Raw genomic sequence first — 23,728 nt, forward strand, 5'->3', positions numbered from 1 at the left:
CAGTAATGATATGTAGTAATTACTGTATTTACGAATTTAGCACCAAAATATCATGATATATTGAAAACATTGACTACAAAAATGTGTTGGATAATCCAAAACGTTGGATAAGCGAGTGTTGGATAAGTGAGACTCTACTGTACTAAACAAGCTTAAGAAACAACTGTTCAACACAACAATCCATCCAAAGACGAGTTTAACAGGAAAGCAAACCCAATTAATGCAACTTTTGACGGTGGGTCAAAAGCAAGTAAAACCCAGTAAAAACCCAGCTGAGTTCATATAGGAAACGAGAAATCCACTTTCTCAATGCAATGCAAGTGTTTAATTTGACGAATGAATCAAGCCTTTTGCGTCACTCTTCCATCAAAAACCTCAAAAAGAAGAGCTCTCTGAGGGCGAAAAGCTTGCTTTCCTTTTTTGAAATTCCCAAAGGACAAAGGATATTAATTATTTCAGTCCCCAAGGCAAGTTCAAAGGGAATCTGAAGTTGCATTCACCTCGAAGCAGGTTGTTGAGGAAAGCGGAAAAGAAAACAGGACAGGGGTGTATATGGAACAATGCAATACATTTTCTCCACCTTATTTGTGATACCAAAACGACAGGTCACAAGCAAACGTGAGGTTTGATTTCTATAACTAGTCTATTGTTAACCCTTGGAACTCGCTGCCACAAGGTGTGGAGAAGCCTTTGAAAGTGGAAAGCATTGAGATGGATTCATACATGGGTGTCTTATTTTCACTGCGGTGGTGGGCAGATATCCACAAAAAACTCTTCCAAAGATGAAATAATATCACTCAAGAACTCATGCTGCATTCACACTGCCATGTGTCAATGGCATAGAATCTTGATTTATAGTTTTGCCACGTCTGTAACCATCTCTGTCCAAGAGACAACACCCAGGATCCCATAATATTGAGCCTTGACAGTGAAAGCAGTGTCAAACTGCATTCATCCTGCTGTATAATAATAATAATAATAATAATAATATCAAATAATATTAAAAAATAAATAAATTAATATTAAAAATAAATTAATTAATATTTATAAATTATAATACAGTAGAGTCTCACTTATCCAACATAAACGGGCCAGCAGAATGTTGGATAAGCGAATATGTTGGATAAGAAGGAGGCATTAAGGAAAAGCCTATTAAACATCAAATTAGGTTATGATTTTACAAATGAAGCACCAAAACATCATGTTAGACAACAAATTTGCCAGAAAAAGTAGTTCAATACATGGTAATGCTATGTAGTAATTACTGTATTTATGAATTTAGCACCAGAATATCACGATATATTGAAAACATTGACAAAAAAAATGCGTTGGATAATCCAGAACGTTGGATAAGCGAGTGTTGGATAAGTGAGACTCTACTGTATATAATACATCACACAGTCCTAGACACTTGGGAAGTGTTCGACTTGTGATTTTGTGATACGAAGTCCAGCATATCTATCTTGTTTGCTGTGTCATAATAAAATAATAATAATTTTATTTTTATACCCTGCCCCATCTCCCCAAGTGGACTCGGGGCCAAGCCCAGGCAACAAACAATATAAAACTCAGCAAGAAAAAATAAATCATAAACAAGTAAAATCACATATACATTACCAATAAACAATAAGCACACTTTGATAAAAACCTGGGTTGGCTCCTTAAAAGGGTAGTGGGCCAGAAAAGTGCATATAGTTTTATACAGTACAGAATAGGATAGACGCATCCCTTGTGGCAGGGAGTTCCAAAGGATCTTCTCTATGGTTCCCGCCTTATCCTGGGACCCTCCTCCTTCCTCCAGTCTCCTTTTGGGGTCCCATAAACCTACTCCAAACAGACAAGGCCCGCATTCCCATCCTTTTTGGAGACACCTCCCCCAAATTTGTAGTTGTAAACAGACAAGGCCAAGAGGCAGGGAAGGATCCGATCTCCAAATCTTTCTTTTCCTTTCCCCTTTGATCACAGCCATCCCTGCTCCATTGGCAACCTTTGTGGCAGGGAGTTCCAAGGGTTGCCTCCTTGGCCTTCTCCTGGGACCCTTCCCCTTTCCTCCAGTAGCCTCTTGGGCCCCACAATCCCCCCTTTTAGAGCACCCTGTCATTCATATAAACCCCTTTTTGGGAAGAGCTGAAGAAGAGCCCAGTCTCCAAACCTTTCCTTCCTTTTGCACAAAGCCAACTCTGCTCCTTGTGCCGGGGAGTAGTTCCAAAGGCTCCTTCCTTCATGGCCTTTTCCTGAGACCTTTTCCCTTTCCTGGGACCCTTACCCTCTTGTCCAGATCCCTTTTAGGGTCCCCCAACCCTCCTTTTGGAGACACCCCTTCCCCATTTATAACTGTAAACAAACAAGGCCTAGAAGCAGAAAAACCTTCCAAAACTTCTCCAACCCTTTCCTTTTTACACACAGCTAACTGCTCCTTGTGGCAAGGAGTTACAAAGGCTCCCCTTTTGACCTTCTCCAGGGACCCTTCCCCTTTCCTTCAGCTCCTTTTTGGGGTCCACAGTCCTTCCTTTGAGGGCACCTTGTCATTCTTATTAACCCCTGTTTGGGAAGAGCTGAAGAAGAGCCCAGTCTCCAAACTTTTCTTTCCCTTTTTACACACAGCCAATTCTGCTCCTTGTGGCGAGGAGTTGCAAAGGCTCCCCCCTTGGCCTTCTCTAGAGACCCTTCCCCTTTCCTCCAGCTCCTTTTTGGGGTCTTCAATCTCTCCTTTGAGGGTACCCTGCCATTCTTATTAACCTCTTTGGGAAGAGCTGAAGAAGAGCCCAGTCTCCAAACGTTCCTATTAACTCTTTTTTGGGAAGAGATGAGTAAGTGTCCGGGCTCCAAACCTTCCTTTGCTCTTTACGCACAGCCAACTCTGCTCCTTGTGGCCAGGAGTTGCAAAGGCTCCCCCTTGGCCTACTCTAGGGACCCTTCCCCTTACTCCAGCCCCTCTTTTTGGGGTCTACAATCCCTCCCCCCCGCCCCCCAGGGCAGAGGCTGGGAAACTTTCCAAACATTCTCCAAACCTTCCCTTTGCTCTTTACGCACAGCCAACTCTGCTCCTTGTGGTCAGGAGTTGCAAAGGCTCTCCCCTTGGCCTTCTCTAGAGACCCTTCCCCTTTCCTCCAGCCCCTTTTTTGGGGTCCACAATCGCTCCTTTGGGGACACCCTGCTATTCCTATTAACCTCTCTTTGGGAAGAGCTAAAGAAGAATGAGCCCAGTCTCCAAACTTTCCCTTTTCTTTTTACGCACAGCCAACTCTGCTCCTTGTGGCGAGGAGTTGCAAAGGCTCCCCCCTTGGCCTTCTGGGACCCTTCCCCTTTCCTTCAGCTCCTTTTTGGGGTCCTCAATCCCTCCTTTGAGGGGACCCTGCCATTCCTATTAACCCCTCTTTGGGAAGAGCTGAAGAAGAGGGTTGTTGTATGTCTTTCGGACTGTGTGGCCATGTTCCAGAAGTATTCTCTCCTGACGTTTCGCCTACATCTATGGCAGGCATCCTCAGAGGACGTCAGGAGAGAATACTTCTGGAACATGGCCACACAGCCCGAAAGACATACAACAACCCTGTGATCCCGGCCATGAAAGCCTTCGACAACACAGCTGAAGAAGAGCCCAGTCTCCAAACTTTCCTATTAACTCTTTTTTGAGTAAGAGCCCGGTCTCCAAACCTTCCTTTGCTCTTTACGCACAGACTACTCTGTTCCTTGTGGCGAGGAGTTGCAAAGGCTCCTCCTTTGGCCTTCTCTAGAGACCCTTCCCTTTTACTCCAGCCCCTCTTTGAGGTCTACAATCCCTCCTTTTGGGGTCTACAATCCCCCCCCCCCCGGGCAGAGGCAGGGAAACTTTCCAAACATTCTCCAAACCTTCCCTTTCCTTTTTACGCACAGCCAACTCTGCTCCTTGTGACGAGGAGTTGCAAAGGCTCCTCCTTTGGCCTTCTCCAGGGACCCTTCCCCTTTCATCCAGCTCCTTTTTGGGGTCCTCAATCCTTCTTTTGAGGGGACCCTGCCATTCCTATTAACCCCTCTTTGGGAAGAGATGAAGAAAAGCCCAGTCTCCAAACTTTCCTATTAACCTCTCTTTGGGAAAAGCTGAAGAAAGAGCCCAGTCTCCAAACCTTCCCTTTCCTTTTTACGCACAGCCAACTCTGCTCCTTGTGGCGAGGAGTTGCAAAGGCTCACTCATTGGCCTTCTCTAGGGACCCTTCCCCTTACTCCAGCCCCTTTTTTGGGGTCCACAATCGCTCCTTTGGGGACACCCTGCTATTCCTATTAACCCCTCTTTGGGAAGAGCTGAAGAAGAGCCCAGTCTGCAAACCTTCTTTGCCTTTTTACGCACAGCCACCTCTCCTTCCACAGGCTCCCCGGGCGCCCCTTGTTTAAACCCCGGGTGCCTTTGGGGCCCCTCTGCCCCCCTCCCCGGGGACCCCGGTACTCACAGGGAGGCGGCGTTGGCGGGGAAGGGCCCCCCCGAGGGCGGGAAGCGGGGCCAGCCCTTGTTGGCGCAGTCCAGGGCGCAGGCGTTGGCGAGGGCGGGGAGGCTCCTGCAGCTGCAGTCGGGGGGACAGGGCTGGCAGCCCCCGCCGCCTCCGCCTCCTCCTCCGCCGCCCCCTCCTCCTCCTCCTCGGGGCCCTCCGGCGTCCACGGGGCCCGGGGCCAGCCCCCCTCCCAGCAGGCAGCACAGGAGGCACCAGCCCGGGCATGGCTTCAGCGCGGGCATGGCATGGCCCCCTCCCTGGCCCTTCAGTCCGAGCCCCGGACACACATGGCGAGACTCCTTCCTTGCTTCCTTGCTTTCTGCCTCTGCTCCTTCCTTCCTTCCTTCCTTCCTTCTTTCTTTCCTTTGGGCTGCTCTCCTCTCTCTTCTTTCCCTCCTTCCGCCTCTTTTTCCCCTCCCTCTCCTTTCCCCCTTCTTCCTCCTCTTTTTTTCTTTCTTTTTGGGACGTCCCCAAGCCTTCCCCATTCCATCCAGGCGGTGGCAGCAGCAACCAAGGGGAGCTCACTTTGGAGAGGGGCGGGGGAGAGAAAAGTGGGTTGCTGTGAGTTTTCATGGCCATGTTCCTGACGTTTCGCTCACATCTATGGCAGGCATCCTCAGAGGTTGTGAGGTCTGTTCAAAACTAGGCAAGTGGGGTTTATATACTTTGATCGAAGTTGAATCAAACCTGCTTTGATTGAACTCAAAAATCAGAAACTCCTCAAAGCACAGCAGACAAAAAACCAGTACAAGAAAACCGCACTACAAACTAGAGCTGACAGCTGGCACAACAAAACATTGCATGGAAAGTTCCTTGACAAAATTGAAGGAAAAGCTGATAAGGAGAAGACCTGGCTCTGGCTCACGAATGGGACCCTGAAGAAGGAGACAGAAGGCCTGATCCTTGCAGCCCAGGAGCAAGACATCAGGACAAAGGCAATTCAGGCCAAGATCAAAAAATCAGCTGATGACACAAAATGCAGACTGTGCAAGGAAACCGACGAAACCATGGATCATATCCTCAGCTGCTGTAAGAAAATTGCACAGATAGACTACAAACAGAGGCACAACCATGTGGCCCAAATGATCTACTGGAACTTATGCCTCAAGTACCACCTCCCAGCAACAAAGAACTGGTGGGATCACAAACCTGCAAAAGTATTGGAAAATGAGCACACAAAGATACTGTGGGACTTCCGAATCCAGACTGACAAAGTTCTGGAACACAACACACCAGACATCACAGTTGTGGAAAAGAAAAAGGTTTGGACCATTGATGTTGCCATCCCAGGTGACAGTCGCATTGACGAAAAACAACAGGAAAAACTCAGCCGCTTTCAGGACCTCAAGATTGAACTTCAAAGACTCTGGCAGAAACCAGTGCAGGTGGTCCCAGTGGTGATGGGCACACTGCGTGCCGTGCCAAAAGATCTCAGCTGGCATTTGGAAACAATAGACATTGACAAAATCACGATCTGCCAACTGCAAAAGGCCACCCTGCTGGGATCTGCACACATCATCCGAAAATACATCACACAGTGCTAGACGCTTGGGAAGTGTCTAACTTGTGATTTTGTGATACGAAATCCAGCATATCGATCTTGTTTGCTGTGTCATAATAAAATAATAATAATAATAACCATAGCCCAACTTTTCTACAGGGACTAAAACCCAATGTTTCCCAATCTTGGAAACTATATAAACCTTGAGAAGATATCCTTGTGGATATGGACATTGCACTATATTTTGAATGCCTTGAATTTGGGTGTTTTGCCACAAGGGGGCAGGCGGCAACAAATATTAGTTTAATAGAGAATTACCATATGGGTATAGGATAATTAAGAAACCCCTTCTGGCCATGCGGTTGGTAATAGTTAATGCAAATCTGTGTGTAAATAAAAATAATTAGCAGGAATTATGGCCGGTGTTGCATAGTGGTTCCAACTCTAGATCTTGGTTCGAATCCTGGCTCAGATATGGAAGCCCATTGGACGGGAAAGTCATGCTCTCTCAGCCTCAGAGTACATTCCCTTCTATATATCTATATAAAAGGGTAATGAAATTTCGGCCTAGGACAAAACAACAAAACTACACATCCCAGAAACACTAAACTTGGCAGCACAACCCCTCATCTATGTCTCTATGTTCATACAACAAAAAGAAAAGAAAAATACAGTCCTAATTAGAGGGAGAGGAATAATTGCTTTCATCCAATTGCTTCCAGTTAGAAGGCTAAGCTCCACCCACTTGGTCTCCTAGCAACCCACTCAGCCCAGGGGACAGGCAGAGTTAGGCCTCACTTGGGCCTCTTCCACACTACCTATAAAATACAGATTATCTGTATGGTGGTATTTCCCATACCACCATACTTTGCCACAGCAACGCGTGGCCGGGCACAGCTAGTTATTCCATAAAAAAGGTAAAGGTTTCCCCTGACGTTAAGTCCAGTCGTAACCGACTCTGGGGGTTGGTGCTCATCTCCATTTCTAAGCCGAAGAGCCGGCGTTGTCCATAGACACCTCCAAGGTCATGTGACCACTGGCATGACAGCATGGAGCGCCGTTACCTTCCTGCCAGAGCAGTACCTATTGATCTACTCACTAGGCATGTCCGATTGATGAAAAAAATGTTTCAATTCTCGTTTCTAAAGTAGGGGGCGCTGGCGCTTTGATATAGAAAGTATTTCTGATTTTTCCACCCAAAAATTTCGGATATTTCTGAAAATTCGTAATGATTCTAAATGTTTCTAAAATGGTGGATGCGCATGCGCAGTCGCCAAAAAAAAAGGAACCTGGGGAGGGGGGACTATTACAGGGCTCTCCCGCCCTCATTTCTTGAGCTATCCTCATCAACCCTAGCCCCCACCTTTGCGTCCATCATGGAAGCTTCTGATTGGCCGGGGAGCCATGTTAGGCTGCGCTAAGCTTTCATTCTAGGTAGGTTGCAGAAACAAACAAAAAATTAAAAAATATTTTAAAAAATATATTAAAAAAAATTTTGGGGAAAAAAATTAACGAAACATTAAGAGACAATTAGAGAATGGGCCAACAATGGTTCAAATTACATTGCCGGTTGCGCTGTGAGACAATGTCTCGGAATGCATATCAAAAAGCGAGAACAATCCGAAATAATTCCGATATACGATTCAAAATGATTTTTTGGACATGTCTACTACTCACATTTGCATGTTTTTGAACTGCTAGGTTGGGAGAAGCTGGGGCTAACAGCAGGTGCTCACTCCGCTCCCCGGATTCAAACCTGCAACCTTTCGGTCCGCAACTTGAGCAGTTCAGCGCTTTAATAATGTCCATTGCAAACATTAATTCCGCAGTGCGGACGCAAGCCTTGTTTTCCAGCCGGACGCCTCTGCTGATAGAGGTCAATGGATATTATGCAGATCTGCCCAAGGAGGATGATTAAAACTGACCTTGGAGGCTATTATTTCGGGAAGATTTAATGAGAGGACAGATGGGGAGCTCAAAGTGTCGATGCGGCTTCAATTTGCTCTAATCCTTTGGGGAGGCTGGCCCTCAATTAGGAGGGTTTTCTCTCTTGGAATAAAAGGGACACAAACCCAGCCTTCTCCCATATTTAGCATGGCAGCGCAACCAATATGATGGAGACTTTATTTTTTGGCATCCAAAGCTATGTTGTCTATTCCGTGCAAAAGCCAGGTTTTGCGATGCAAAATGGGTTGTGCATGTTGTGTGCTCTTCAACCATGCTATGGGAGTTGTAGTTTCACAAGGGCAAAACTGTGTAGTTTCACAAGGTATCCATGTGATGGGATTTGTAGTTTCACAAGGTATCCATGTGATGAGATTTGTAGTTTCACGGGCAAAACTAGTTTCACAAGGTATCCATGTGATGGGATTTGTAGTTTAACAGGGGCAAAACTGTAGTTTCACAAGATATCCATGTGATGGGATATGTAGTTTCACAGGGGCAAAATGGTAGTTTCACAAGGTATCTTGTGATGGGATTTGTAGTTTCACAGGGGCAAAACGGTAGTTTCACAAGGTATAATGTGATGGGATTTGTAGTTTCACAGGGGCAAAACTAGTTTCACAAGGTATCCATGTGATGGGATTTGTAGTTTAACAGGGGCAAAACTGTAGTTTCACAAGATATCCATGTGATGGGATATGTAGTTTCACAGGGGCAAAATGGTAGTTTCACAAGGTATCTTGTGATGGGATTTGTAGTTTCACAGGGGCAAAACGGTAGTTTCACAAGGTATAATGTGATGGGATTTGTAGTTTCACAGGGGCAAAACTAGTTTCACAAGGTATCCATGTGATGGGATTTGTAGTTTCACAGGGGCAAAACTAGTTTCACAAGGTATCTTGTGATGGGATTTGTAGTTTCACAGGGGCAAAACTAGTTTCACAAGGTATCCATGTGATGGGATTTGTAGTTTAACAGGGGCAAAACTGTAGTTTCACAAGATATCCATGTGATGGGATATGTAGTTTCACAGGGGCAAAATGGTAGTTTCACAAGGTATCTTGTGATGGGATTTGTAGTTTCACAGGGGCAAAACGGTAGTTTCACAAGGTATAATGTGATGGGATTTGTAGTTTCACAGGGGCAAAACTAGTTTCACAAGGTATCCATGTGATGGGATTTGTAGTTTCACAGGGGCAAAACTAGTTTCACAAGGTATCCATGTGATGGGATTTGTAGTTTCACAGGGGCAAAACTAGTTTCCTAAAGTATCCATGTGATGGGATTTGTAGTTTCACAGAGGCAAATGAGTATAGTTTCCCAATGTCTCAATCTATGGGATATGTAGTTTAACAAGGGCAAAAATATAGTTTCACAAAAACCGCTGTGCTATGGGATTTGTAGTTTCACAAGAGCAAGCGAGTAAAGTCTCCATGCTATGGGGTATGTAGTTTCACAACGGCAAACAAGTATAGTTTTATAACGTTTTCCTGCAATGGGATTTGTAGTTTCACAAGCGCAAAAAAGTGTAGTTTCACCAGATCTCCATGCTATGGGATTTGTAGTTTCACAAGGGCAACTGCTATAGTTTCACGAGGTTTCCATGCCATGGGATTTGTAGTTTCACAAAGTCTGTATGCTATGGCATTTGCCATTTAACAAAAGGAAATGAATATAGTTTCACAACGTCACCATGCTATGGGATATGTAGTTTCACATGGGCAAACACCATAGTTTCACAAAGTCTCTGTGACATGGGATTTGTAGTTTAACAAGGGCAAATGAGGTCTCCATTCTATGGGATGTGGAGTTTCACAAGGGCAAAACAGTGTAGTTTCACAGAATTGGACATGCTATGTCGAATGGGTCAATGCTATGGGTCAATGCTAGGGAAGCTTGGGAGTTGCAGTTTCCCAAGGTCTTTGGATTTGTGTTGTCGAAAGTTTTCATGGCCGGAATCACAAGATTGTTGTGTGCTTTCCAGGCTGTATGGCCATGTTCCAGAAGCATTCTCTCCTGACGTTTCACCCACATCTATGGCAGGCATCCTCAGAGGTTGTGAGGTATGTTGCGAATTAATTAATGCATGAATTTAAATATTCATATCCTGCCCTGCGTCTCGGGGTGAAACAATTTAAATAATTGAAAATTGAAAGACATCAATAATTTATCTGGGCTGCAAACCTCTTAAAACAGTTCTAATGCTTTCAAGATGGAAAAGGGGAGCGGTGTGTGCGATGGGTTCAGAATGAATTCCATGCAAAAAATAATAATAATCCTGGAATTTTTGCAAAAACCGGAATGGCTTTCGAGCAACTAGTGAATGTTTAGCCATTCGTCTTAAAGGAAATGAAGGTTAGAATATATTGTTAGTGTTGCCTTCATAAATTATCAAAAACATCCTTTATTCGTTATATTGCATCTAGAAAACAAAACAAAACAAAAGCCTTAACTTTTGAAATGCAAGGCAAAGAGACAGAGACGTGTGAAAAAGTATTATTATTATTATTATTATTATTATTATTATTATTATTATTATTATTATGCAAAAATAAAGTATTATTATGATGATTATTCTGCAGGCTCAACATGCTCAATTCTTTAAGCCGCTCCTCATGGGGATTGAAGCCCTGTGTTAGCCGCCCTAAGTCCCTTTGGGGAGATGGAGACAGGATAGAAAAATAAAGTATTATTATTTTTATTATTCTGCAAAAATAAAGTATTATTGTTATTATTATTATTCTGCAGGCTCAACATGCTCAGTTCTTTAAGCCGCACCTCATGGGGATTGGAGCCCCGTGTTAGCTGCCCCGAGTCCCTTCAGGGCAATGGAGGCAGGATAGAAAAAAAAGTATGATGATGATGATTATTATTAATATTATTCTGCAAAAATAAAGTATTATTAATATTAATATTCTGCAAAAATAAAGTATTATTACTATTGTTATTATTCTGCAGGGATTGTTCTCCCCAGTGGACACTCATGGGGATTGGGTTAACCAGTTTAAATTAATGAGTAAATCAGATATTATTATTATTATTGTTATTATTATTCTGCAGGCCACACATGCTCAGTTCTTTAAGCCACTCCTCATGGGGATTGTTCTCCCCAGTGGACACTCATGGGGATTTTTGGTTAACCAGTTTAAATTAATGAGTAAATCAGATATTATTATTATTATTATTATTTTATGACACAGCAAACAAGATAGATATGCTGGATTTCGTTTCACAAAATCACAAGTCGAACACTTCCCAAGTGTCTAGGACTGTGTGATGTATTTTCGGATGATGCGTGCAGATCCCAGCAGGGTGGCCTTTTGCAGTTGGCAGATCATGATTTTGTCAATGTCTGTTGTTTCCAAATGCCGGCTGAGATCTTTTGGCACGGCACCCAGTGTGCCCATCACCACCGGGACCACCTGCACTGGTTTCTGCGAGTCTTTGAAGTTCAATCTTGAGTATTATTATTATTAAGCCCCCCCCACCACGTCAAGGTGGCACCTGCGGGGGGATTTATTATTATTATTATTATTATTATTATTATTATTATTATTATTATTATTATTATTATTATTATTATTATTATTATTCTGCAGGCCAAAATAGGCTCAATTCTTTAAGCCGCTCCTCATGGGGATTGTTTTCCCCAGTGGACACTCATGGGGATTTTTGGTTAACTAGTTTAAATTAATGAGTAAATCAGATTAAAAAAAAACCTGAAAATTTGTGGGGGGTTTGAACCCCTAACCCCACCCCCCAATTGGCTACAGTTTTGGGTCTGACCAAGACTCTTTCCTTCTTTCCTTTTCCTTCCAATGAGAGTCTAATAATGTTGTCTCTCGGGCGCCCCTTGTGGCGGCGAGGCGTCACTGCAGCCTGGCTTCTCCTCCTCCTCCTCTTCCTCTGGGGCGGGGCTGAGGAGCTTGAGCTTGGCTCTGTCTCTCTCTCTCTCTGTGTGTCTTTATTTCTTTCTCTCTCTGTGTGGGTCGCGATGCCACCGGGGGGTCCGGGGCCCTTGGGGGGCCACTGCTCTTCCTCCTCCTCCTCCCATTGATCCCCTTCCCAGCCATGTCCCGCAAGAAGAGCCCCAAAGGCAAGGGGTCCTCCTCCTCTTCCTCCTCTTCCTCCTCCTCCTCAGCAGCCCCTTCCTCTTCTTTGCCGGACACCCCAGGAGCCAAGGGGGCCCCTCCTGCTCCAGCCCCACAGAAGCCCTCCAACGGGGGGGCCCTCGGGAGACCCTCGCTCAGCAACAGCGGGGAGTTCTATGACCTCGCCTTCAAGGTATTGGAATGCATTGGGGTTGGTTTATATTTGCAAATAATGGATATCAGACCCTTGCTACCAGTGCAAGGCTTTGCATGCATGCATATATATATATATATTGCAAACAAGGGGTTCTCTGGGCATAAGCAGAGTGCCACAGGGATCCCATATTGGGGGAAATTGCATTGCAACTGATGGATATCGGACCTTTGCAACCAGTGCAAGGCTTTGCATGCATGCATATGTATATATTGCAAACAAGGGGTCCTCTGGGCATAAGCAGAGTGCCACAGGGCTCCCATGTTGGGGGAAATTGTATTGCAAATAATGGATATCAGACCTCTGCAAACAGTGCATGGACACACACACACATATATATATATAGCAAACAAGGGGTCCTCTGGGCATAAGCAGAGTGCCACAGGGCTCCCATGTTGGGGGAAATTGTATTGCAAATAATGGATATCAGACCCTTGCAACCAATGCAAGGCTTTGCATGCATGCATATATATCTATTGCAAACAAGGGGTCCTCTGGGCATAAGCAGAGTGCCACAGGGATCCCATATTGGGGGAAATTGCATTGCAACTGATGGATATCAGACCTCTGCAAACAGTGCATGGACATATATATATATATATATATATATATATATATATATATATATATTGCAAACAAGGGGTCCTCTGGGCATAAGCAGAGCGCCATAGAGCACCATTTTTAACCATATTGGGGCAAATTATATTGCAAATAAGGGATATCAGACTTCTGAAACCAGTGCAAGGCTTTGCATGCATGCATGTATATATCTATTGCAAACAAAGGGTTCTCTGGGCATAAGCAGAGTGCCACAAGGCTTCCATATTAGGGGAAATTGCTTTGAAACTGATGGATATCAGACCTCTGCAACCAGTACAAGGCTTTGCACGCATATTGCAAACAAGGGGTCCTCTGGGCATAAGCAGAGTGCCACAGGACTCTCATATGAGGGGAAATTGTATTGCAACTGATGGGTATCAGACTTCTGCAAACAGTGCAAGGCTTTGCATGCATGCATATGTATATTTTGCAAACAAGGGGTCCTCTGGGCATAAGCAGAGTGCCATAGAGCACCCTTTTTAACCTTATTGTGGGGAAATTGTATTGCAACTGATGGATATCAGACCTCTGCAACCAGTGCAAGGTTTTGCATGTATATATCTATTGCATGTATATATCTATTGCAAATAAGGGGTTCTCTGGGCATAAGCAGAATGCCACAGGGCTCACTTTTTAACCTTATTCTGGGGGAAATTGCTTTGAAACTGATGGATGTCAGACCTCTGCAACCAGTGCAAGGTTTTGCATGTATATATCTATTACAAACAAGGGGTTCTCTGGGCATAAGCAGAGTGCCATAGGGCTCCCATATTAGGGGAAATTGCATTGCAACAGATGGATATCAGACCCTTGCAACGAGTACAATGCTTTGCATGCATATTTCAAACAAGGGGTCTTCTGGACATAAGCAGAGGGCCATAGAGTACCATTTTTAACCATATTGGGGGAAATTATATTGCAAATAAGGGATATCAGACTTCTGTAACCAGTTCAAAGCTTTGCATGCATGCATATGTCTATATTGCAAACAAGGGGTCCTCTGGGCATAAGCAGAGTGCCATAGAGCACCCTTTTAAACCTTATTGTTGGGGGAATTACATTGCAACTGATGGATATCAGACCTCTGCAACCAGTGCATGGACATATAGATCTATTGCAAACAAGGGGTCCTTTGGGCATAAGCAGAGTGCCACAGGGCTCTCATATTAGGGGAAATTGTATTGCAACTGATGGATATCAGACCTTTGCAACCAGTTCAGGGCTTTGCATGCATGCATATATATCTATTGCAAACAAGGGGTTCTCTGGGCATAAGCAGAGTGCCATACGGCTCTCTTTTTAAACTTATTGGGGGAAATTGCGTTGCAACTGATGGATATCAGACCTCATACATACATACATATGTACTATATATATATGTCTTGCAAACAAGGGGTCCTCTGGGCATACGCAGAGTGCCATAGAGCACCCTTTTAAAACATATTAGGGGAAATTATATTGCAAATAATGGATATCAGACCTCTGCAACCAGTGCAAGGCTCTACATGCGTGTATATGTATACGTATGTATGTATATATATAGAGAGAGAGCAAACAATGGCTTCTCTGGGCATAAACAGAGTGCCATGGGACTCCCTTTTTAACCTTAAATTGCATTGCAACTGATGGATATCACACCCCTGCAACCAGTGCAAGGCTTTGCATGTATGTATGTATAGATTTATAGATATAGATAGCATGCATACATATATAGAGCAAACAAGGGGTCCTCTAGGCATAAGCAGAGTGCCATAGGAATTATTTTAACGGGAAGTACCTTATTATCAGCATCACAATGGATTTTAAGGGGGTTAAAATAGGGGGTTTTAAGGGGGTTAATAGACAAATGTTATCTGTCCCTCAAATTAAGAATCTTGCCTCTCAAAAAAATGACATTTCCCTCCAGCTGTCAGCAATTTTTATCATTATATATCTCCCATCTGGAAGGCTTTGCTCGTTCCCTTGAATTGCCTCACTAAAGCAACAGCTGTGTTAAATTATATTATATTGTATTATATTATATTATTGGTTCTATCTGTTATTTTGCATGTGTATATAAAGCATATATTTATATTAATTAACCTTGCTCATATATATATATATATTCAAGCTTGCTATATCTGTTATATTGGAGGCTGTATAATTATATGTGTGTATGTATATATGTTTTCTCCATCTGTGTACATATATTTGTATGTATATATACATGTTTTCTCTGTTAAAATATATATAGCTTGCTCTGTTATGTTGACGGCTGTGTATACATAGCGACATTTATATATATTAAGCTTGCTCCATCTCGGTGTATGTATATATATTTATGCGTATTATATCTATATAAATATACACACATATACATATATATTAAGCTTGTTTTGTGTTATGTTTTGGGTGGTGTGTGCATGTATTTTAATGTATATGTATATATATATTTGGGGAGTAGGTGTATGTGTGTGTATAAATATATATATATATATATATATAATATAGTTTCTTCTGCCTATTACGTTGGAAGCTGTCTATATAAACTAATGAATGTATATATAAAGCATGCTCTATCTACTTATATTTAATGTATCTATATAGATAGATGTAGACTATATATATTGTGTATATACTTATATATAGTGTATATATTTATAGGTACATATAGATAGGCTATGTGCATATATAGTGTGTATACATATAAAGTGTATATATACTTATAGATATAGATAGGCTATATGTGTGTATATTTAGTGTGTATATTTATATATAATGTAGCATATATATCTATAGATATATATAATCTTTGTGTATATTTAGAGTGTATACTTATATAGTATAGCATATCATATAGATATAGATAGGCTATATAATTATGTGTATATAATAAAGTATGTGTGTATACTACTTATATATACTGTATCTATATATTTATAGATCTAGATAGGCGATACGTGTATATATGCATAGAGTGTATATTTAGTGTGTATATACTTATGTATAGTGTATCTTATATATTGATAGAAGGATATAGATGGCTATGTATATAGATTGTATACTTACTGTATAATATATCATATAGATATAGATAGGCTATGTGTGTATGTATAGTGTATGTATACTTACATATAGTGTATCTTATATATTTATAATATAATAATGCAATTTTATTTATATCCTGTCCTATCTCCCTGTAGGGACTAGATAGGTATAGATAGGCTATGGGTGCATATATAGAGTGTACATACTTATATATATATATACACACACACACACATATATATACATACATACACACACATAGTGTATATATTTATGTAGATTTTTAGATGGATATAGATAGGCTATATGCCTATATGTACATAAATAGAGTGTGTGTATACTTACATATCATGTATATATATGTGTGTGTGTGTACTTCTATATAGTGTATATATATGGATAGATATAGATAGGCTATATGCCTATATATACAAAAATAGAGTGCGTATACTTATATATCATGTATCTATCTATCTATATATATGCATCTATATGTACTTCTATATAGTGTATATATATATGGATAGATATAGATAGGCTATATGACTATATACATAAATAGAGTGTGTATACTTAATATATCATGTATCTATATATTTATATCTATATGCATCTATATATACTTCTATATAGTGTATATATATGGATAGATATAGATAGGCTATATGCCTATATATACATAGAGTGTGCGTATACTTATATATCATGTATCTATCTATCTATCTATATATATGCATCTATATGTACTTCTATATAGTGTGTATATATTTATGGATATAGATAGGCTATATGCCTATATATACATAAATAGAGTGTGTATACTTAATATATCATGTATCTATATATTTATATCTATATGCATCTATATGTACTTATATATAGTGTATCTATTTATGGATAGATATAGATAGGCTATGTGAAGTGTGAGTATACTTTTATATATACTGTATCTATATTTATAGATAGATATACCTGGCTGTGTGCATATGCTTGTATGTATATATGTGTATATAGGGTGTGTATACTTATATGTAGTCTATAATGAACCATAAGATCATTCTGACAAATAAGGCATCGAATGCGCAGCCGGCATCTGTTGATCCGCGGCAGCATCTGCTCCACAGTTTATCGCTTCCTGAAATAAACCATAAATTTTGTTTTCGAGGAAAGCATTTGTTTGTTGCGACGGCGGATTATTTTTGCTTACAAAGAGCTCGGATCCCCCTCTGCAATGCATTAAATAAGCTGGCTGCACTCTGTGTATGCTCAGAGGAACTCTTGCTCTAATAATAATAAATACGCTGCTTTTATCTCTTAATTGAGATCCAAATTCAGAATATTTAGAGCGTTAAATGGGAGAAAAGCTGCCCTTTGTGGCCAAGATGCTGGGCTTTAGAGTTGCTCCATTTGAGTCCTCTTAAGTCTCCAAACATATTATTCTATGTGGCAGGGAAAGAAGTGGCCTGTCGTCACACTCTCTCAGCCTCAATGAGGAAAAGCTCCTTTGAATGACTCGCGTGATTTAATGGTTTCAGAGTTTAACTCTGACTCTGAAGTGCTGGGTCCGAGAGCCCCATCGGGACATACACACTGCAAGAACAACAACAACAACAGCAACAACTGTTATTATTAAGCAAAGGCTGGCTGGCCATCTGCCGGGAGGGATTGGATGGTGGCAGAATTCGAGTTGGTCTGAATGGCCCTCTGTGGGCATCCCTTCCAACTCTAAGATTCTATATTGTTGTTGTTGTTGTTGTTGTTGTTGTTGTTGAGTAGAGGTTGGCTGGCCATCTGTTGGGAAGGATTTGATGGGGATCTTCTATTATTATTATTATTATTATTATTATTATTATTATTATTATTATTGAGTAGGGACTGGCTGGCCATCTGCCAGGAAGTATTTGATGGGGACCTTCTGTTGCTGCTGCTGCTGCTGTTATTATTATTATTATTATTATTATTATTGGGACCTTATATTATTTCTATTGTTATTGTTATTATTATTGAGTAGAGGCTGGCTGGCCATCTGCTGGGAAGGATTTGCTGGGAACATTCTATTATTATTGGGACCTATTATTATTATTGAGTAGAGGCTGGCTGGCCATTTGACGGGAAGGATTTGATGGGGACCTTCTATTATTATTATTATTATTATTGATTAGAGGCTGGCTGGCTATCTGTCGAGAAGGATTTGATGGCGACCTTCTATTATTATTATTATTATTATTATTATTATTATTGATTAGAGGCTGGCCGGCCATCTGACTGGAAGGATTTGATGGGGACCTTCTATTATTATTATTATTATTATTATTATTATTATTATTATTATTATTATTATTGATTAGAAGCTGTCTGTCTTACCTGACGGGAAGGATTTGATGGGGACCTTCTATTATTATTTTTATTATTATTATTATTATTATTATTGATTAGAGGCTGGCTGGCCATCCGTTGGGAAGGATTTGATGGCAACCTTCTATTCTTATAATTATTATTGAGTAGGGGCTAGATGGCCACCTGTCGAGAAGGATTTGATGGGGACCTTCTATTATTATTATTATTATTATTATTGATTAGAGGCTGGATGGCCATCTGACGGGAAGGATTTGATGGAGACCTATTATTATTATTATTATTATTATTATTATGGGGACCCTCTATTATTATTATTATTATTATTATTATTATCATTGATTCGAGGCTGGTTGGTCATCTGTTGGGGAGGATTTGATGGGAACCTTCTATTTTTATTATTATTGATTAGAGGCTGGATGGCCATTTGACGGGAAGGATTTGATGGGAACCTATTATTATTATTATTATTATTATTGGGACCTTCTATTATTATTATTATTGATTAGAGGCTGGATGGCCATCTGTCGGGGAGGATTTGATGGGAACCTTCTGTTATTATTATTATTATTATTGAGTAGGGGCTAGATGGACATCTGTCGGGAAGGATTTGATGGGGAACCTATTATTATTATTATGGGGACCTTCTATTATTATTATTATTATCATTGATTCAAGGCTGGTTGGCCATCTGTCGGGGAGGATTTGATGGGAACCTATTATTATTATTGAGTAGGAGCTAGATGGCCATCTGTCAGGAAGGATCGGATGTGCCTTTCCTCATTGAATGGGGTTGGGCAGGATGGCCTTTGCGGGACCCTTACAACTCGATCTATTATTATTATTATTATTTTATGACACAGCAAACAAGATAGATATACTGGACTTCATATCACAAAATCACAAGTCGAACACTTCCCAAGTGTCTGGGACTGTGTGATGTATTTTCGGATGATGCGTGCAGATCCCAGTAGGGTGGCCTTTTGCAGTATTATTATTATTATTATTATTATTATTATTATTATTATTATTGAGCAGTGGCTGGCTGGCCCTCTGTGTCTTGAATGGGTCTCACTCTCTCAGCCCAGTAATTCTCTTTAATGCCCTTCCGCAGGTGATGCTGGTGGGAGACTCTGGCGTCGGCAAAACCTGCCTCTTGGTTCGGTTCAAGGACGGCGCTTTCCTGGCCGGGAGCTTCATCTCCACCGTCGGGATCGACTTCCGGGTGAGGAAACATGGGCTTTGCAGTCGTTTTGACTCCACACTCGGATGTCTGTTGCATTTCCACATGTGCATTTTATACGTGCTTTCATGGAGTGTATTTTTGATAAAAGCACAACAACGGAATTTATTTAACACTATTGTTGAATCTTAGGGTGAGAGATGGAGCTTTCTTTCTGGGTTTTGCTTTGCATTTGTCATTTGCTCTAATTGTGTTGAAAGTAATGCGTGCAACGTTTGGGCCGATCTGCCTGTTGCAACATTTCCTCGGCTCGCGTTGCCTGCAAAGGATGCGTCTGCACTGCAGAATTAATGCAGTTTGATACCATTTTAGCTGCTGTGGCTCAAGGCTATGGAAAATGGGAATTGTAGTTTGCAGAGGCACCAGAAAAGTCCTTGCAAAGCTTTCAGTCAGACCATTGAATTGGAAGACTTTGCATTTCCTAAAGAAGAGGCATTTGTTATATTATATGGAGGTTGACTATAGTGTCTCATTTAAGAGAGAGAAAGTGGCATACACATATTATTAATATTATTATTGTTAGTATTATTTACTACTACCAATGCTACTACTAAGAATATGTATATTATTAGCGCTTGGTAGAGACTGACCATCGTGTCCCTTTTAAGAAAGACATAAATGGCATATACCTATAATAATAATAATAATAATAATCAACGTGCAACGTTTGGGCCGATCTGCCTGTTGCAACATTTCCTCGGCTCGCGTTGCCTGCAAAGGATGCGTCTGCACTGCAGAATTAATGCAGTTTGATACCATTTTAGCTGCTGTGGCTCAAGGCTATGGAAAATGGGAATTGTAGTTTGCAGAGGCACCAGAAAAGTCCTTGCAAAGCTTTCAGTCAGACCATTGAATTGGAAGACTTTGCATTTCCTAAAGAAGAGGCATTTGTTATATTATATGGAGGTTGACTATAGTGTCTCATTTAAGAGAGAGAAAGTGGCATACACATATTATTAATATTATTATTGTTAGTATTATTTACTACTACCAATGCTACTACTAAGAATATGTATATTATTAGCGCTTGGTAGAGACTGACCATCGTGTCCCTTTTAAGAAAGACATAAATGGCATATACCTATAATAATAATAATAATAATAATCAACGTGCAACGTTTGGGCCGATCTGCCTGTTGCAACATTTCCTCGGCTCGCGTTGCCTGCAAAGGATGCGTCTGCACTGCAGAATTAATGCAGTTTGATACCATTTTAGCTGCTGTGGCTCAAGGCTACGGAAAATGGGAATTGTAGTTTGCAGAGGCACCAGAAAAGTCCTTGCAAAGCTTTCAATCTGGCCATTGAACGGGAAGACTTTGCATTTCCTAAAGAAGAGGCATTTGTTATATTATATGGAGGTTGACTATAGTGTCTCATTTAAGAGAGAGAAAGTGGCATACACATATTATTAATATTATTATTGTTATTATTATTATTTACTACTACCAATGCTACTACTAAGAATATGTATATGATCAGCACTTGGTAGAGATTGACCATCATGTCCCTTTTAAGAGAGACATAATGGCATATACCTATTATTATTATTATTTACTACTACTACCAATACTACTACTAATAATAATAAACTAATAAAATATATTACAAATATTAAAATATAATAAACTATTACTAGTAATAAAATATATATTATCAGCACTTCGTAGAGATTGACCATAGTGTCCCTTTTAAGAGAGACATAAATGGCATATACCTATTATTATTATTATTATTATTATTATTATTATTTACTACTAACAATACTAATACTAATACTACTACTAATAAAATGTATATTATCAGCACTTGGTAGAGATTGACCATCGTGCCTCTTTTAAGAGAGACATAAATGGCATATACTTATTATTATCATTATTATTTACTACTACCAATACTAATACTAAGACTACTAATAATAAAATATACATTATCAGCTCTTGGTAGAGATTGACCATCATGTCCCTTTTAAGGGAGACATAAATGGCATATACCTATTATTATTATTATTATTATTATTATTAGTATTATTTACTACTACCAATACTAATACTAATACTACTAATAATAAAATGTATATTGTCAGCACTTGGTGGAGATTGACCATTGTGTCCCTTTTAAGGGAGACAAAAATGGCATATACCTATTATTATTATTATTTACTACTACCAATACTACTACTACTACTACTAATAATAATAATGATAATAGGTATATGATCAGCGCTTGGTAGAGATTGACCATCATGTCTCTTTTAAGAGAGAGAAAATGGCATATACCTATAATTGTTTATTTATTTTGGTATTATTTTTAATAATACAGTAGAGTCTCACTTATCCAATATTCGCTTATCCAACATTCTGGATTATCCAACGCATTTTGGTAGTCAATGTTTTCAATACATCATGATATTTTGGTGCTAAATTCGTAAATACAGTAATTACTACGTAGCATTACTGCATATTGAACTACTTTTTCTGTCAAATTTGTAGTATAACATGATGTTTTGGTGCTTAATTTGTAAAATCATAACCTAATTTGATGTTTAATAGGCTTCTCCTTAATCTCGCCTTATTATCCAACATATTCACTTATCCAATATTCTGCCAGCCCGTTTATGTTGGATAAGTGAGACTCTTCTGTACTATATTATTATATTTTATTATATTTCTAATATTTTGCTTAATACATTTGATACAATATATAATATTTTACCTTTATGTTTGAGGATATTTTATTATTATTATTTTATTATGACACAACAAACAAGATAGATATGCTGGATTTCGTTTCACAAAATCACAAGTTGAACACTTCCCAAGTGTCTAGGACTATGTGATGTATTTTTGGATGATGCGCGCAGATCCCAGCAGGGTGGCCTTTTGCAGTTGGCAGATCGTAATTTTGTCAATGTCTATTGTTTCCAAATGCTGGCTGAGATCTTTTGGCACGGCAACCAGTGTGCCCATCACCACCGGGACCACCTGCACTGGTTTCTGCCAGAGTCTTTGCAGTTCAATCTTGCGGTCGTGATAGCGGCTGAGTTTTTCCTGTTGTTTTTCGTCAATGCGATTGATCCAAACCTTTTTCTTCTCCACAACTGTGATGTCTGGTGTGTTGTGTTCCAGAACTTTGTCAGTCTGGATTCGGAAGTCCCACAGTATCTTTGCGTGCTCATTTTCCAATACTTTTGCAGGTTTGTGATCCCACCAGTTCTTTGCTGCTGGGAGGTGGTACTTGAGGCATAAGTTCCAATGGATCATTTGGGCCACATAGTTGTGCCTCTGTTTGTAGTCTGTCTGTGCGATTTTCTTACAGCAGCTGAGGAGATGATCAATGGTTTCATCGGTTTCCTTGCACAGTCTGCATTTTGGGTCATCAGCTGATTTTTCAATCTTGGCCTGAATTGCCTTTGTCCTGATGTCTTGCTCCTGGGCTGCAAGGATCAGGCCTTCTGTCTCCTTCTTCAGGGTCCCATTCGTGAGCCAGAGCCAGGTCTTCTCCTTATCAGCTTTTCCTTCAATTTTGTCAAGGAACTTTCCATGCAATGTTTTATTGTGCCAGCTGTCAGCTCTAGTTTGTAGTGCGGGTTTCTTGTACTGATTTTTTGTCATCATCATCATCATCATTATTATTATTATTATTATTATTATTATTATTATTATTATTATTATTCTGCAGGCCAAAACAGGCTCAATTCTTTAAGCCGCTCCTCATGGGGATTGTTCTCCCCATGGACACTCATGGGGATTTTTGGTTAACCAGTTTAAATTAATGTTTTGTTGTGCCAGCTGTCAGCTCTAGTTTGTAGTGCGGTTTTCTTGTACTGGTTTTTTGTCTGCTGTGCTTTGAGGAGTTTCTGATTTTTGACTTCAATCAAAGCAGGTTCTTCACTTTGCTTGACATATTCTGCCAGGGCATGTTCTTCTTCTTTGACTGCTTGTTTTACTTGTAAGAGTCCTCTGCCCCCTGATCTTCTAGGCAGATATAGCCGGTCAACATCACTGCGAGGGTGCCGTGAGTGATGAATGGTCATGAGTTTTCTTGTTTTTCTGTCCAAATTGTCCAGTTCCGCCTGTGTCCAGTTTATAATAATAATAATAATAATAATATAATATTATTATTATTATATATTATTACCATTATTATTATTGTAGTAATATTGATGTTGCACTGGATGACCTAGAGACGTTCCTAGAGAGGTGTTTGGGGCAAAAATAGCACATTTTTTGTTTGCATTCTCTCCACTTTTGCATGGATTCTGCAATTTCTCTCCTTCCCTCTTAAATGTAA

At 40.4% G+C, this 23,728-nt stretch overlaps 2 protein-coding genes across 2 annotated transcripts in view; one reads left to right on the top strand and one right to left on the bottom strand.

The window, feature by feature from the left end:
- pkd1 (polycystin 1, transient receptor potential channel interacting) overlaps positions 1–4,929 on the bottom strand; it is a 143,430-nt gene extending 138,501 nt beyond the window's left edge. Inside the window, exon 1 of the mRNA XM_062964287.1 lies at positions 4,425–4,929. Within this exon, the coding sequence (XP_062820357.1) occupies positions 4,425–4,705 (281 nt within the window). The 5' untranslated portion in view covers positions 4,706–4,929. The remainder of the gene's footprint in view (positions 1–4,424) is intronic.
- Positions 4,930–11,817: 6,888 nt separating this feature from the next.
- rab26 (RAB26, member RAS oncogene family) overlaps positions 11,818–23,728 on the top strand; it is a 121,053-nt gene continuing 109,142 nt past the window's right edge. Inside the window, exons 1-2 of the mRNA XM_062964671.1 lie at positions 11,818–12,192; positions 19,310–19,420. Of these exons, the coding sequence (XP_062820741.1) occupies positions 11,980–12,192; positions 19,310–19,420 (324 nt within the window). The 5' untranslated portion in view covers positions 11,818–11,979. The remainder of the gene's footprint in view (positions 12,193–19,309; positions 19,421–23,728) is intronic.

Source organism: Anolis carolinensis, unplaced genomic scaffold, assembly GCF_035594765.1.
Source record: "Anolis carolinensis isolate JA03-04 unplaced genomic scaffold, rAnoCar3.1.pri scaffold_13, whole genome shotgun sequence".
In the NCBI taxonomy this organism is placed as follows: domain Eukaryota; kingdom Metazoa; phylum Chordata; class Lepidosauria; order Squamata; family Dactyloidae; genus Anolis; species Anolis carolinensis.